The following is a 15,106-nucleotide window of genomic DNA, read 5'->3' on the forward strand; positions in this document are numbered from 1 at the left end:
GTGAGAATGACTGACAAAGAGAAAACATTCCATGTGAACATTTTGGTTTTTTAAATACAAGTAACAAGATTTATTCCAGACAAGAGTACATTCACATATGACCAAGGAACCTACTCTCAACTCCCTCCCCAAACGACAGTGGGGCAGTTACTCAACACTCCTGAGTCAAGCATCTGTGCTTTTTCTCTTTCATCTCTGGTACTGGAAAGTCTAATCTGAACAACCTCAACTGATGCCTGGTGTGCTAGAATCAAGCTCAGTCTTTCACCCTCACTCCACCGCCCCGGGTCTGCAGAAACACAGCAAAGAGAAGAGCAAGAAGGGGGAAATTATGTTGAGACACCAAACTCCCAGAACTGAACTCTCAGCTTCTTCAAAGTCTTTACCCTCAGCAGGGGCTTAGGGGCTTCCTCTTGGCCCACCTGAGAAAATCAGCCCCATCTGAGTGTGCTTGGCAACCCACCAAGGGAGCCCAGCAGTGTGTCTTGGCTCTCTGGCCTATGTTAAGTGTGGGTGGGCTAAAAGAGCCCCATAAACTATTCCCTCCTGGAGGGTAGGCTTAGTTCCCATGTTAGGAACAACTTCTACAACTCTTGAAATTTATAAAACAAGTTTTGAGCTATATTTTAAAAAAATCATCAAGAATCTAACTCCAAAAGGGGGTCTTTAGAACAGGCTAAACAGTTCATTTAAATTATACTAGTTATTAACAAGGAGGCTACAAAAAAAAAAAAAAAAGGGAACGGAAGGTAACACTTTCTGGAGCTTTCCACATACCTCTGTGGCCCCCATTCAACTGTGGGAAGACATGTGTGAAATGCTAGGCTGGGCCCTGGAACTGGCCACTGGTCCCTGTAGAGTAACAGTGCACCAGAAAGGAGAAAACCAGGGACCTGAACGGCAACAGCAAGCCTAGCAACAGGGCCAAAATGGCAGAGGCTGGGGCCACAGATCTTCTTTGCCTCAGATTAGCCTCTGTGCTTAGCCAAGGAGGGCAAAGCAGAAGCAATTCTCCTCAGGAAGAAATCAGCCTGACTTTGTAGTGTCTCTTCGGGGGAACTGATGCCGACCCCCCCTCAGCCCCCAGACAGTGAGGGGCTGGCAACCTTAAAGCAAGCCATTGGGCCTTCCAGGCTCTGGAGCCAGCCCACCCCGCTCGCGCTGGTGAATTTTCTGGTGCTGTAGGAGGTGTTGCTTCTGGACGAAGCTCTTCCCACACTCAGGGCAGCTGAAGGGCCGCTCACCCGTGTGGATGCGCTGGTGCCGCACCAGGTCAGATGGGTGGCTGAAACTCTTGCCACAGTACCCACAGATGAGAGAACTCCGACTTTTCCTCCAAGGGATGTGGCCGGGCAGAGCAACTAAGCTGTTAGGCGAGAATCTCTCCTGGATGTGTGGGCTGGTGCTGGGGCCTTCCTGCTGGTGGCAGCGTTGGTGGGTCACCAGGTTGACCTTGCAGCTGAAGCTCCTGTGGCACACATCACACTGATGCAGCTTCGACTTTTTGGCCTGTGGTTTCAGCCGTGGCCTGGGCCTAAGGCTCTCCTCTGGTTCTGTGGTGGAATTAGACTCCCTGCCCACGTGGCTCTGCAGATGTGCTGTCAGCTGCTGCTTGTAGGGAAAGCTGATCTGGCATTCAGAACATTTGTATGGGCTGGTGTCTCTTTTAGCCTTCAGACCCTGCCCACACTCCTGACCCAATTGTGCCTGCTTGTGAGACTTCTGTTTTCGGGGGCAGTCCAGATTCCTAACAGGGGCTGGGTCTCCACTACCTTCAACAGACTCAGGGTTAGTAGAGTCCTCAGGGCCTGATTCCAAGAGGGCAGAGTCTCCTGGGCTATTCCAGAACACAGCCGGCTCCGCACCAAAGAAAGCCTGCTGCTCAGCAGCACTGGAAAACACGCTGGGGAGAACTGCAGGGTCCTCCTGCTTGTAGAGCATCTCCTGTTTAACCATGGCTCTATCTGCTGCAAGGAAAAAGACCAACAAAAATCACATCCTAGCACATCTGGTATCTCCAGAGCCAAACACTGAGGACTTCAGAGGGCTCAAATCAAAGCTCCTTAGGAACAGCTGAATCAGGTCATGTGGAGGAGGATCTGAACATCTCACTCTTAGAGAACAATGTTATTACAATTCTCCAACCTTGTCTACACACTGGCATTTAATTTCTATGGGGAAAAAAAATGACATGATACACTCTAACAACTGATTAGTTCAAAAGTGTTAAAATTACAAAATTGAAGCTGGGTCTGGTGATGCAGGCCTGTAATCTCAGCTACTCAGAAAAAGGAGGGAAGAGGATCACAAAGTAATAGATTGCCTAGGCTACAGAGGGAGTTCAAGACCACCGTGGGTAACTCAGATCCTATCTTAAATTTTTAAAAAGATAAAGCCCAGCTGCAGATGCGTGCCTAACATGTGCAAGGCCCTGCATTTAACACACTAAACTAACAGTTTGAAAAATCACACGTCCAGGGGCAGGAGAGATAACTCAGTGGTTCAGAATCCCAGCTGGTCTTGCAGAAGACTCAGGTTCAAGTCCCAGCACCTACATGGTGGCTCACAACCATCAGTAGCTCCAGTTTCAGGGGATTTGATATCATCTTTGCTGTAAGCACGCAGTCCCCAGGCACTCATACAGGCAAAACCACACACACACACACACACACACGCAAAATAATAAAATAAAGGATCGCATGTCCAGTTGTTTTCTTTCTGGATATTCTGCTCAAATGCCATTCCTGGTTTCTTTCCCTTGGCCCTGTGACTTGTTGCCCACCCTCCATCTCTCACCACAGCCTATTATAGGGCTACACTGTCTGCACCACTCCAAAGACTGGCAGGAGTTAAGGAACACCTATAACAGTTCTAGTGAAAGTTAGAAAGCAGTGGTTCTCAACCTAATCTTACAACCATTTAATATAGTTCCTCATGTTTTGGTAACCACCAACCATAAGGTTATCTTCATTGCTATATCATAACTGTAATTTTGCTACTGTTATGAATCATAATGTAAACACATGTGTTTTCCAATGGTCTTCGGCAACCACTGTGAAAGGGTCATTCAACCCCCAAAGAGGCTGTGACCCACAGGTTGAGAACTGCTATTATAAAGTCACCTAGCACAGATGTGGTGGCTCACAACTGTAATTCCACTCAATAGGCAGGATCAGGAGAATCAGGAGTTCAAAACCAGCCTGGGCTCCATATTGAGTCTATGCTACTGTGGACTACATAGTAAGTAAATACAACAAATAAGACTTGTCTCAAAAACAAGCAGAGGCTGAAGAGGTGGCCCACTGAACAAGAGCACTTGTTTCCAACACCATGCCAAGTGGCTCACCATCACCTGTAACTCTAACTCCAGGGGATCTACCCCCCTCTTCTTCCCTCTGTGGATACCCACATATGCACACCATACAGTCACACATACATGCATATAAAAGTAAAATAAACCTTTACAAACCAAGCAAACAGGTGCCCACAACCTGCACAAGCCAGATGAGGTTACTGATACTATCTGGCAGTTCAGCTGTGGGAAAGTTTCTTATAAGATATAGAAATCTACAGAGTGGGGATGGAGGAACAACACAGAAGAACATTCTAGAACTACTCACCCAGGTGGGTACCTTCTTCCACCAAGTCACCCACCATCTCTGCACCCAACTCTGCTTCTTCCTCTGGCTGGCCAAGGACCTCTGGGTTAGAAAAGATACAGTGTGAATCTAAGAGATTAAAAACTTACTGCATGCTGGTCAGATGCCAATGAACAAATGACCAATGCCAGGGAATCAATATGAACAGCTAAAAAGACACAAGAGCTAATGATCCTGTCACTTTTCCCTAGACATCTCTGGCCAATGGATGGTCAAGCTGCTGCTCTGCTGTGCCTTCATTAGGGACACTGGGCTCAAGTGCCAGTGTCCACCTAGCATTATCACCTTTGCCTGGACAGCTGGAGTTTTGCCAAGGATTCCTTCTACAGTGCCTAATTTCATCTTTGCTGAAGCACTGCTAGGTAAGACAGACTCTGTGACCCAGGGAAACAGCCTCAAAGAGAGCACAGAACCCATCTGGGCTAGCATGGTGACCTCTTGACTTCTCTCACCCTCACTCTGCTCAAGCCAGTGGCCTCCTTGGTACTTCTCCAAGGGCTCACATTTGAAAAGAATTTGTCTTGAAGAAAAACACACCGTTGTTATATAGCATGTATTAGTAGTGTTTTACACAAAACACCTCCACAAACAGTGCTTCCTGTCTACCAAACAACATAGAGACCACACTGGCTGGTGGTGACTCTTGCCTTGTCGGCCAGTGCTGCATATCTCATCTCAAGTGACAAGATTTTTGTTTCCTCCCATCATGGGCTCCAGGAATTGAATGCAGGCCAACAGGCTTGTATAGCCAGCACTTTTATCCACTAAGCCAACTCATCGGTTCCTAAGTTACAAGATTTCTCATTAAACAATCTTAAATATTAGAAATAGCACATTAGCTGGACATAGTAGTACCTGACTTTAGTATCAGTACTCAGGAGAGAGAGAGGAGGATCTCTGTGAGTTCTAGACCAACCTTATCTACATAGCAAGTTCCAGGACAGCCAGGGCTACATAGAGATTCTGTCTCAAAAATCAAAACAAAAGTATATTATACTTGTGGTGGTTTGATTAAGTATGGCCCACATAGGCTCATATGTTTGAAAACTTGGTCTCTGTTGGTAGAATTGTTTGGGAACAGTTAGGAAGTGTGGCCTTGTTAGAAGAAGCATGTCAGTGAGGGCAGACTTTAAGCTTGCAAAAGTCTCAAGCTAATTTGAATTAGTTCTCTCAGTATCCTGCTTGAGATTCAAGATATGAGCTCTCAGGGCTCTTCCCAACACTTGCCACTTGCTCATCAAGGACTCTAACCCTCTAAAACCATAAACCCCAAATTTTTTTCTCCTCTAAGCTGCCTTTGTTACAGTGTCTTATAGGCAACAGAAAAGTAACTAATACAATACTTTGTAGCTATGCTATTACAGACCTATATTATGCTTCAGCAATAACATCTAAATAGTCTCAAGAAGCCATTGTTACCAGAGGAGAAATACAAAAGGCTCATCCCTGAGACACTGGACTTGGAGTCTCACTCCTCAGCTCAGCACAGAGCACAGAGGATGAGAGGCAGGCAGAGTCCAGATGCAGTCAGGAGGGCTCTAAGAATTCTCGCACGCCTTTAATCCCAGCACTCGGGAGGCAGAGGCAGGCGGATTGCTGTTGAGTTCATGGCCAGTCTGGTCTACAAAGTGAGTCCAGGACGGCCAAGGCTAACACAGAGAGACCCTGTCTCAAAAAACTAAAACTAAAAGAAAAAAAAAGAATTCTAGAGAGAAGGCTGCCACTCACTCAGAGAGACCAGAGTCTCATAGTTGCTCTCCATGACATTTCTGTAGAGCTCCTTCTGCCAGTCCTCCAGGTTTTCCCACTCCTGTTCCGAGAAACACACCCCATCATTCTCAAGGGACCCGGACACCTGCAATTGTAAGCCACAAGCAATAAGCACTTTGACTCACAGAGTACCAGCCAGTGACTTAACATCTTGACTAATCAAAGTTGGACTCCCCTTCTTGTCTAACTTTTTACACTAAGAAGCTCTACCTTGGGGGCCTCCCCCTTGCTGCCAGGGGGCAGCCGAAGGACCCAGAAGTTCCTGTTGCGCAGCAGGTTCTCCACGTTCTCCAGTCGTTGCTGCAGCAGCCCGTACTCCTGCAGCAGGGTCCCCAGCACGGCCCACTTGCCTTCCAGCTGGTTGCTGAACTCCACGGCAGTCTTCTCAAAGTCAGCCAGCTTCTTCTCAACTGTCCCTGCGCGTCCCTCCAGGCTCTGCAGCCGGGCAGCCTGTGATTCCATCTTCTTCTCCACAGCCTGAATAGCAGCCACCACTGTCCAAAGTGAGATTTCTGTGGTCTGGAAATAAGAGCTTTTCTCTGTTGTTTGTGAAGGGGGTGTGGCCGGAGCTAATGGTGTGGAGCGCCGTTTCCTCCTGTGCTGTAGGATTGATGGTACAAGGCTAATGAGACAAGGTCATTTCCAAACATCAAATAAAGAAAACAAGTCCAGAGCCAAGCATGGTAGCACAAGCCTGTAGTCCCAGCACTCTGGGAGGCAGATCTCTGTGAGTTCAAGGCAAGACTGGTGTACAAAGTGAGTCCAGGACAGGGGGAAAAAAGAAAGAAAGAAAGAAAGAAAGAGAAAAACAAGTCCAAGAATATTCAAATGTATTTATTCTGATATTGTACTGGCTAATTTTATGTCCACTTGACACAAACTAAAATCACTGGAGATGAGAGAGCCTCAATTGAGAAACTGCCTCCATAAGATTGGGATGTAGGAGAGCCTGGGGGCGGGAGGGCATTTTCTGCAGCCCATCGGGGATAGTGCCGTCCCTGGGCTGTGGGTCCTGGGAATCTATGAAAAAGCAGGCTGAGCAAGCCAAGGGCAACATCAGTAAGCAGCACCCTCCATGGCCTCTGCATCAGCTCCTGTCTCAGAGTTCTGCCCTGTTTGATTCTGCCCTGACTTCCTTCAATGATGAACAGTGATACGGAAGTGTGAGCAAAACAAATCCCTCCCGACTTGCTTTTTGGTCATGGTGTTTCATGGAAGCAATCGAAACTCTAAAAGACGGATACTGAAGATTCAACGGGAGCTGGGTATTCAGCTCTGTTGGCATCAGGCTCATGTAGCACAAAGCTCTGACTTGTGTCTGAAGCACTGCATGAACTGTGGCGCATGCCTATAATTCCAAAACTTAAAATGGAGGCATCAGGATCTAAAGTTCAGTGCCTGCATGGACTACTTGGAACTCTGTCTCAAAACGGGGGTGTGGATTGGGCAGGGAAGGAAGAAAAAGTTAAAGTTAAATGTATACTATATAATAATTTTGAAAACATTAGAAAAATAGACAAAATACTATCATACATAGCTAAACTTTTCCTTCAAGTTGTCCTCTGACCTCCAAATGCGTGTGTGCACATATATCCGTGCATATATATCCACAAAGTAAATACATAAATGTAAAAAACAAATTTTAAGCCATTATTGGGCTATTGAGAGTGCTGATCAGATAAAGGCCAAGCCCAAGGACCTAAGTTTGATCCCTGGAACCCACATGGTGGAAACAGAAAACTGACTCCCACACACTGGCATCGGACCACATGAGTATAATAGCATGCTCACACCTACATAACAAACGCTACACACAAAATAAATAAAATAGGGCCAAGCATGTTGGTACATGTTGTGGAAGTTTCTGCTTATATCATGTTTTTGTTTAATCCCAGGTGTGGGGTATGGGGGCTGCTCCAGTTTGTCTACAGCTGATAGTTGCCTCCTGTGAGGACATGTGATGTTTGTCGGCTCTGATCTACCTTGTGTGGGGGTGTGGTCTTTGTCAGTGAGGATAAAAGGCAGACCTAAAGAGAGACTGGGGGATCAGAAAAAGAAGGCAGGCTGCTGGTGCTCCTCCCCGCTGCTCCTAGCTGCTGCTGATGCGGCATGACAGTAAGTTAGAGACATTCTGAAAAGAGGCCAACAACTGGCGCCCAACATGGGGCTGGGCCTAATGAAACATCTGGGTTCTAATACCATAGAGGAGCAGCAGGGTATGGAGAAATGAATATAATGTTTTAGGATATGAGTGAAAGGTTTGTTGTGGTTTCTGCTGCTGGGTTCTCTCCTGCATTACTCCCAGGGGGGAGTCTCTGGCTTTGCTTCATTGTCTTCCTACATTCCATTTTCTTTTTGGAAAGTACTGCAGAGTTGGCTGCACAACTAGAGAGTTTACAGGTAGAGGCTGAAGCACTTGGACAGCAAAAAGCCCATTGGTAAAGGGGAAACACCTGGTAACTGAGACCCAGAGTTTCCCACAACTGATGCCCTGCCCTGCTCTACCCACTTTCAGTGTTATGTTCCCATACCCCCTGGGCAGGCTGGGAAGCCAGGAGAAGCAGAAAGAGAAAAAGCCCAATTCAAGAAATAAGGTTAATCTTGAACAAACTGTGCTGCCAGAGGAGCGGCCTCAGGTTAAGAGATTACCACCATTAACTTTCCCAGTAACTGCTAAAAGCCTCAGAGCTCAAAATAGTTGGTGCGTTAAATCTGAGAAATATGGTACATTCTGTAAGAGAAACAAAGGAGACATTTCTGGCAATACTGGGTTATAAAAACAACAACAAGCAAAAGAAAAGCCATTTTAAAAAATAGAAACAGAAAGTTTTGGGTTATATGTAAACACATTTTTGTTTTAATCCCAGGTGTGGGATATGGGGGCTGCTCCTGTTTGTCCACAGCTAATCATTACCTACGGAGAGGGCGCGTGATCTTTGTCAGCTGGGTACTACCTCAGGTGGGGGTGTGGTCTTTGTCAATGAGGATAAAAGCCAGACCCAGAGAGAGACTGGAGATCAGAGAAAGAATAAGGCTGCTGGCGCTTCCCTCTGCTGCTCCTGGTGGCTGTTGGTATAGTGTGACAAAATGAAGACTGGACTTGCCCCAAGGAACCGACAACCCTAAACAGCAGGAAGCAGCTAAGGAAAGCTATGCCCATCTCCCCACTAAGCTTCTTTCTCTGCTACCTGGTGTTGGGTTGTTGGGTTTGGGGTGGAGTAGGGAGAAAAAGATTTAAGGAATCCAAACTAAAAATAGTTGGTTAAAAGTACACCAACAGGCACATGCCTTTAACCACAGCATAGGTGGGTCTCTGTGAGTTTATATCTATCTTGAGCTACATAGTGAGTCCCAGGCCGGCCAGGGCTATACAGTAAGACCCTGTCTCAAAAAATCCAACAATATGCCAGGTATGGTGGCGCACGCCTATAATCCCAGCACTCAGGAGGCAGAGGGAGGTGGATCACTGTGAGTTCGAGGCCAGCCTGGTCTACAAAGTGGGTCCAGGACAGCCAAGGCTACACAGAGAAACCCTGTCTTGAAAAACCAAAAACCAAAAACAAAACAAAACAAAAAAACCCCAACAATAATAAAAATAGTCATCAACATGTACACATTAATAGGCAATGCTATTCTCTACCATTAACAAGTTTTGCCACCTGTCAGCCTGATTTCTTATTTTTTTCTATTCTATGGGTTAATTTTTCTGTCATTTACCAATATTATAATTGTATTAACTCTAGCTGCATAGTAATTATTGATCCTTACTAAGACAAATCCCATCTCTTTATTTTATAGTCGTACCTGACTTCTTTTGGCCTACTGATATTCTACAAACATTAGGAGTTTCACAAAAATATCTTCAGAGGCTATGTCTGGAAATGCATTAACTTTCATGGATAATTTTTTTCTGGTTTTTGTTGTTGTTGTTGTTTGTTTGTTTTTTGTTTTTAGACAGGATTTCTTTGTGTAGCCTTGGCTGTCCTGGAACTCACTCTGTAGACCAGGCTGGCCTTGAACTCAAGAGATCCATCTACCTCTGTCTCCCAAGTGTTGGAATTAAAGGAGTGGGACACCATGCCCAACTCACAGAAGAAAAAATTGAGAAATAATATCTTTAGGATAAAATGTTTTGATCCATACAAAGATTATGCTATTGCATTTGAATGAATTTTTAAAGCATTTTTAAAATTCAACATATTTCTTAGTTTCCTATACCAGGCAGCTCTTACTAGGTATTAACCCATCCCAAAATTTAGTGTGCCCAGGACCAGTGAAGGCCAGAAGAGGGCATCAGATCCCCTGGAGCTGGAGTTACAGATGGTTTCTGAGCCACCATGTTGGGGCTGGGAATAGAACCTGGGTTTTCTGCAAGAGCAACAAAGGTTTCCAGCCTCTCTGTCTCTGCTTCTCTCTCTCTCTCTCATTATACATAGATATTATATGCTGGTAGAAAATGGGCATATGCCTTTCCACAGCTCACTGCCCCATTTCCATTTTGGCGGCTTTTCCTTTTTTTTTTTTTTTTGGTGGCAAAGTCTTGCAATATACCTCTGAACATGCAACAGGCCTAGAGCTCATGGAGACTCATCTGCTTCTCCCAAGTGCTGGTCACGATAGCCACCATGATCAGCTAAACTAAAGTTTAGAACTCATTTTGTTGGTCATACTAGCTGCATTTTAAGACTTGACAGTCCTATGTGGCTAAGGACAACTGCAGCAAAAGCAGCTGAATACCTCCATCCTCTGCAACGGTACTGCTCACCAAGAGTTCTGCTGGCAAGCAGGCCCCTTGCTGCTTTCTTTTGCTAGAAAAAAAAGACTAGATTATATTTGACTATTCTATAATGGTGACTTTTGTCTATTAATTTTAAAATCTACCCTCAAACCAGTAAATGTCATTAGGCTCCAATTAGTTTAAAAAGATATCATTTCAAGATGGAAAACTGGGCCGGAGAGATGGCTCAGATGTTAAGAGCACTGGCTGTTCTTCCAAAGGTCCTGAGTTCAATTCCCAGCACCCACATGGTGGCTCACAACCATCTATAATGAGATCTGGTGCCTTCTGAGGTACAGGCAGACTACTATATAAATAATAAATAAATAAATCTCAAGATGGAAAACTGAATCTTTTCCCATTGTAAGTGGAGGAATACATTCGATCTCTGGCAATGATACACTTCTAAGCCAAGTTTCTTTTAGTTAGTATTGTTCTGACAAATTGTTCTCATATCCCTTTATATTTAACCATGGTACAGCTTCACCTTTTAGCTGTATTTGTTATAAACCAGAAGGCTGGAATTTTCCCATCCAGATAATCTCTGCCTTTAACTCAATTGTCTTTTAGCAATTATCCTAGAAATTATGAGAAGTATATTTACAAAGAAAGGCCACTAAACTTCTGAATTCTGATCCCTTCTTCTTAATTTCCAAATCAATGCTGTCATATAGTTTAATTATTTGTCATTAACTCCTCAACAAATTACTGTCTTATTCAGCCAGGCATTTAATTCTAGCACTTGGGAGACAGAGGCAGGAGGATCTCTGAGTTCAAGGCCAGCCTGGTCTACATATCAATACTGAAACCTTGACTCAAAAAAATTTTTTTTAAGTTTACCTTTTGACCCAGTGTTGCTCTCAAGTCCACCTTTATGGGGTCCTGATGACTCTTAACTCTTTGAGTTTTCTCTTTTTTTAAAGGTTCCTTGATTTTATAAATATCAAATGTAACTGTTCAGAAAATGTTTTCACAACTCTGTTCCTTTTTTTCTTTCTTTTGGTTATTTTCTTTCTTTTTTTTTTTTTTTTTGGTTTTTCGAGACAGGGTTTCTCTGTGTAGCCCTTGGCCATCCTGGACTCACTTTGTAGACCAGGCTGGCCTCGAACTCACAGCGATCCGCCTGCCTCTGCCTCCCGAGTGCTGGGATTAAAGGCGTGTGCCACCACGCCCGGCCTCTTTTGGTTATTTTCGACACAGGCTTTCTCTGTGTAGCCCTAGCTGTCATGGCCTCACTTTGTAGACCAGGATGGCCTTGAACTCAAAGAGATCCACCTGTCTGCCTCCCAGAGTGCTGGGATTACAGGCATGAGCCACCGTGCCTGGCTTCTCTGTTCATCTCTTAAGCGTTCATGATTTTGATTTTGGAGCTATAAATATTATTTATTATATTATTTTTGAATTACCATACAAAATAATGGGTTTATGATTTACTATTAAATTTAGATAATATTTACATAGTTTTTGTGTGTATGTGTTTGTGTGTGTGCGCGCGCATGCGCGTGAACAGCACATTTTAGGCTGCTCAAGACAGGGTTTCTCTGTGTAACAGCCCTGGCTGTCCTAGACTCCTTTGTAGACCAGGCTGGCTTCGAACTGCTTCCTGAGTGCTAGGATTAAAGGCATGAACCACCATGCCCAGCTTCTTCTCAACGACATCTGTTGATGACAAATAACTAAACATGGAATGACCAGAAAAGGAGTGTGTTGGTCCTCCCAACTCTCTTTAGCACTAATCTACTAAGAGAAAAACACTTAAAGACTGCATCTGTGTCTCACGGGAGTCGAATGCAGAAAATCCTAGTGTTGTGTTTCCCCAGTTAACTCCCTGAAAATAAACACTGATAAATCTTTCAGTTCATCCCTAATTAGTTCTTACCCACTTTCTAAGAAAACTACAGTGGATTCCAACCAAGGTAAAGTTTTCAACACAAATTTTCTTCACTTTTTCACACACATACACACACAAAACAAACAAACAAAACACCTTGGAATTCCCAAACTATTCCTGGACCCAAAAAGCTGCAGTAAAACTCAATTCAAAAGCTCACAGTGCACAACAGTGCCTACAGAGACAGTCTAGGAATCTGAAAATGAGACACTCTATGGGTCTGGGTCGGGTTCGTTTTCTCTGCTAGCTAAAGAATTAACAGGCAGGAAAAACTCAGGCCCTGCAGGTATCATAAAAGAAGTCTTAAACACTACTGACAGAATCCACAACTGAAAACAAAATGTTTATTGAGAGTGGGAAAACACACATGCTGCAGACACAGAGAAAAAGACCCTCTGCAAAGCGGAGGGAAACTCAGAAAGCTACTGGATTTGGGGGGCTTTAAAGCCTTTGAAGAGTCTTCCTCCTCTCATTTAGGGTAAGTCAATTTGGCCCAGAGCTCTTGCGCAACAGACCATGAGCTTGGTGAGCCAGTCCACCAGCAGGGGATCTGACCGTGGGAGACAACACCCTAGAAAGCCTTTGCTTTAAGCCGACAGCCAGTCTAGTCTCAAGTCAGGAGGGTGAGGAAGATGATGCCTATCTTGGAAATTTGCCTACCCCTCTCCCTATCTGCTTACCCCCGCAGGGAGTCTGTCTAAAGCATAGTCTCACTAGCACTTGAGATGCAGAGCAGGGATTGCTCCAAGTTCAGAGACAGATAGCCTGGTCTACATAATTAGTTCCAGGCAGCCAGGACTACATACCAAGACTTTATTTTGAAAGATAATAATAATAAATAAAAAGCTTAAGACAAGAAAAAGGCTTATGTTTATAATCTCTATAAGTAGAGGTAGGAGTTTAAGGTCATCCTCGGATAGGTTAGGCTGGGGCACATGCCTCAAAACACAACCACCAGTAAACAAAAAAAGCCAACACAATGAATGGTTCACCCCTGTAATCCTAGCACTGAGGACGCTGCATCAGGAAGATTGTCACTAGCTTGAGGCCAGCCTGTGCTACAGACTGAGGCAGTTAAGTTCCATCTATCCTATCCTTTTCCTAAGTTAACCGCTACTGTGACATCGTATGAGAAGCCTGGAGCCAGAAAAGACTTTAGAAATGCTAACAACGAACCCAACATTCCCAATTCAAGTTAAGGAGACAAAAGCCTATAGAGGTGTGCACAGGCTGCTGAAAACCATGCACTGAATAGGTGAGCGCTGAGTTACGGAAGATATTCCTCTAACCAATTTTCAGTGTCTTCACATTCCCTGAATAGATAGCTGAAAGAGGAGGAAAGCAGGTAACAGTGTGCACCTACAGCTCCGTAAACAAAATCCAGCAAATACACCTGTCCCTAAGGAGAGGAGGCCCCGCCTGGCTTCAACCTGTGGCTGCAAACTCAAGAACAGAAATCTACGGCAGAACATGGCACCCGGACCAGAGCCCACTGTAGGGAGAGAAGCCGTAAGCCCTGGGGTCTTCCGCAGCGGAGCTCAAAGGCAACAACCGGAACCCAGGGTTTTAACCCGCGCCATCACTCCAACTCAGAAAACGCGTCCCTGGTTAGCACGAAGCAGGAAAATATGTGGGCACAGTCACAAACAATTTAACACGCCTCGCAGCAGAAGTTTCCACGGAAAGAAGACGCAGAGCGCCGAGGCTCCGAGCCCGACGCGGAAGGACCCGAGAGCGGTCGGGCCGAGGGCGAGGGGGAGCCGGGAGGAAGGTCGGCACCCGTCGGCGCCAACCGCCGCGGAGGAAAACCAAGCCCGCGACCGAGCTCCTCAAGCCCCGCCCCGGGCAGGGCGCTGTCTCCCCCCGCTAGGCCCTCCCGACCTGGAGAGAGCAGCCTTACCCGAGCAGGCGCCGACTCCGCCATGGTCGCAGTCGTCCCACAACACCGACTGGCGGGATAGTGCTCGGACCGTGTGCCACTCCGCCAAACGCCTGGACCTTCCGGGGAGCGCCGCCGCCGCCGAGTTGATACAAGGTGCATTCTGGGAGCGCTCGCCCCTCCGCCCCCCAGCCAAGAAGAGCTGCGGCCGCTCCTACTACCGAGCGGGATTTCTATTGCGCCGCTGTGGTCCTGGAAGGGGAACAGCAGCTTGGAACTTCAGTGTGGGGCGTAAGCTCTAAGGGCTCTCGAAATAAAGAGCACCTTCTGAATTTAAGATAAGTCCTGCCTGCACTCCGCGAAATGCTTTAAGAGATTCAATTATGTATAATTTTTTACAAAAAGACACGCATATAATTGTCAAAAGATAGCTTTTTAAGATGTGTAAACTCACACTTTTTTTTTTTCCTGAGGGAAGAACACAGCCTAAGCTGAAGAAAAGATGAGTTGTCAAAGGCGAGTGATTTTATTCCGAATGTTCACTGGTTTTTTAGAAACTAGAAACGCGGGTTCAAATGTCCGCGGATCGGGATTTGGGGCTTAGGCCACCCCGCTGTAGACTATTATGGTAATCACTTGCATTGTGGAAGTCAAGGTAGCCTTAATCGAAAATAATTAACCTAGACCTCATTCCATCTTGAGTGTTCGAGGCAATGTATTCTGCATTCTGGCATGGAAATAGCTGGCCCTATTACCACTGGCATTTGAGGCGAGCCTCAGCTATGTAGTGAGTTTCCAGCTAGCCAGAAACTCCCCAAATCCCCAAAACCCATTCTAGCCACAGTGATCATCATATTTGCCTCATTCCCACCACATTGTCCTGGAGATGATGAGTGAGAACGTGACATGAGTTTCCACTTTGAACAATAGGCATGAACAGCTTCCTCTGAGAATTCAACTACTCTCACTAGACTGGTTCCTTCTTCCACAAGAGAGAAGATTTTACAAGTGATCCCTGTCTACACTGACTCCTGCTAACAACTTCCTGCATTCCAGTGCCTAATCTGATTGTAAGGGCAAAATTAATGCCATATTTTATATGTAATGTATATTCTACAATTAATGCCGTG

At 45.5% G+C, this 15,106-nt stretch overlaps 1 protein-coding gene across 2 annotated transcripts; it reads right to left on the bottom strand.

The window, feature by feature from the left end:
* Positions 1–956: 956 nt before the first annotated feature.
* On the bottom strand, positions 957–14,148 carry LOC127194860 (zinc finger protein 212-like). Of its 2 annotated transcripts, none has more exons than XM_051152449.1 (5): positions 13,998–14,148; positions 5,640–6,029; positions 5,388–5,514; positions 3,621–3,701; positions 957–1,964 (listed from the first exon to the last, which is right to left on the bottom strand). In XM_051152449.1, exons 1-5 carry the CDS (start codon positions 14,136–14,138, stop codon positions 1,108–1,110), a joined length of 1,596 nt encoding a protein of 531 aa, XP_051008406.1. In that variant the 5' UTR covers positions 14,139–14,148; the 3' UTR covers positions 957–1,107. The 2 variants fall into 2 exon arrangements, with proteins under 2 accessions (XP_051008406.1, XP_051008405.1); XM_051152448.1 differs by having other exon boundaries at positions 957–1,967.
* Positions 14,149–15,106: the final 958 nt, after the last annotated feature.

This window comes from Acomys russatus, chromosome 10, assembly GCF_903995435.1.
Source record: "Acomys russatus chromosome 10, mAcoRus1.1, whole genome shotgun sequence".
Classification (NCBI taxonomy): Eukaryota; Metazoa; Chordata; class Mammalia; order Rodentia; family Muridae; genus Acomys; species Acomys russatus.

What these genes read in the sequence shown, in the direction of transcription:
- LOC127194860 (XM_051152448.1), bottom strand. Translation starts at nt 14,138, where the DNA reads ATGCACCTTGTATCAACTCGGCGGCGGCGGCGCTCCCCGGAAGGTCCA. An exon ending in TGAGACTCTGGTCTCTCTGA is followed by an intron (nt 3,702 to 5,387) that starts GTGAGTGGCAGC and finishes TTTCTAACCCAG; the next exon opens with AGGTCCTTGGCCAGCCAGAG. An exon ending in GGAAGAAGGTACCCACCTGG is followed by an intron (nt 1,968 to 3,620) that starts GTGAGTAGTTCT and finishes TTTTCCTTGCAG; the next exon opens with CAGATAGAGCCATGGTTAAA.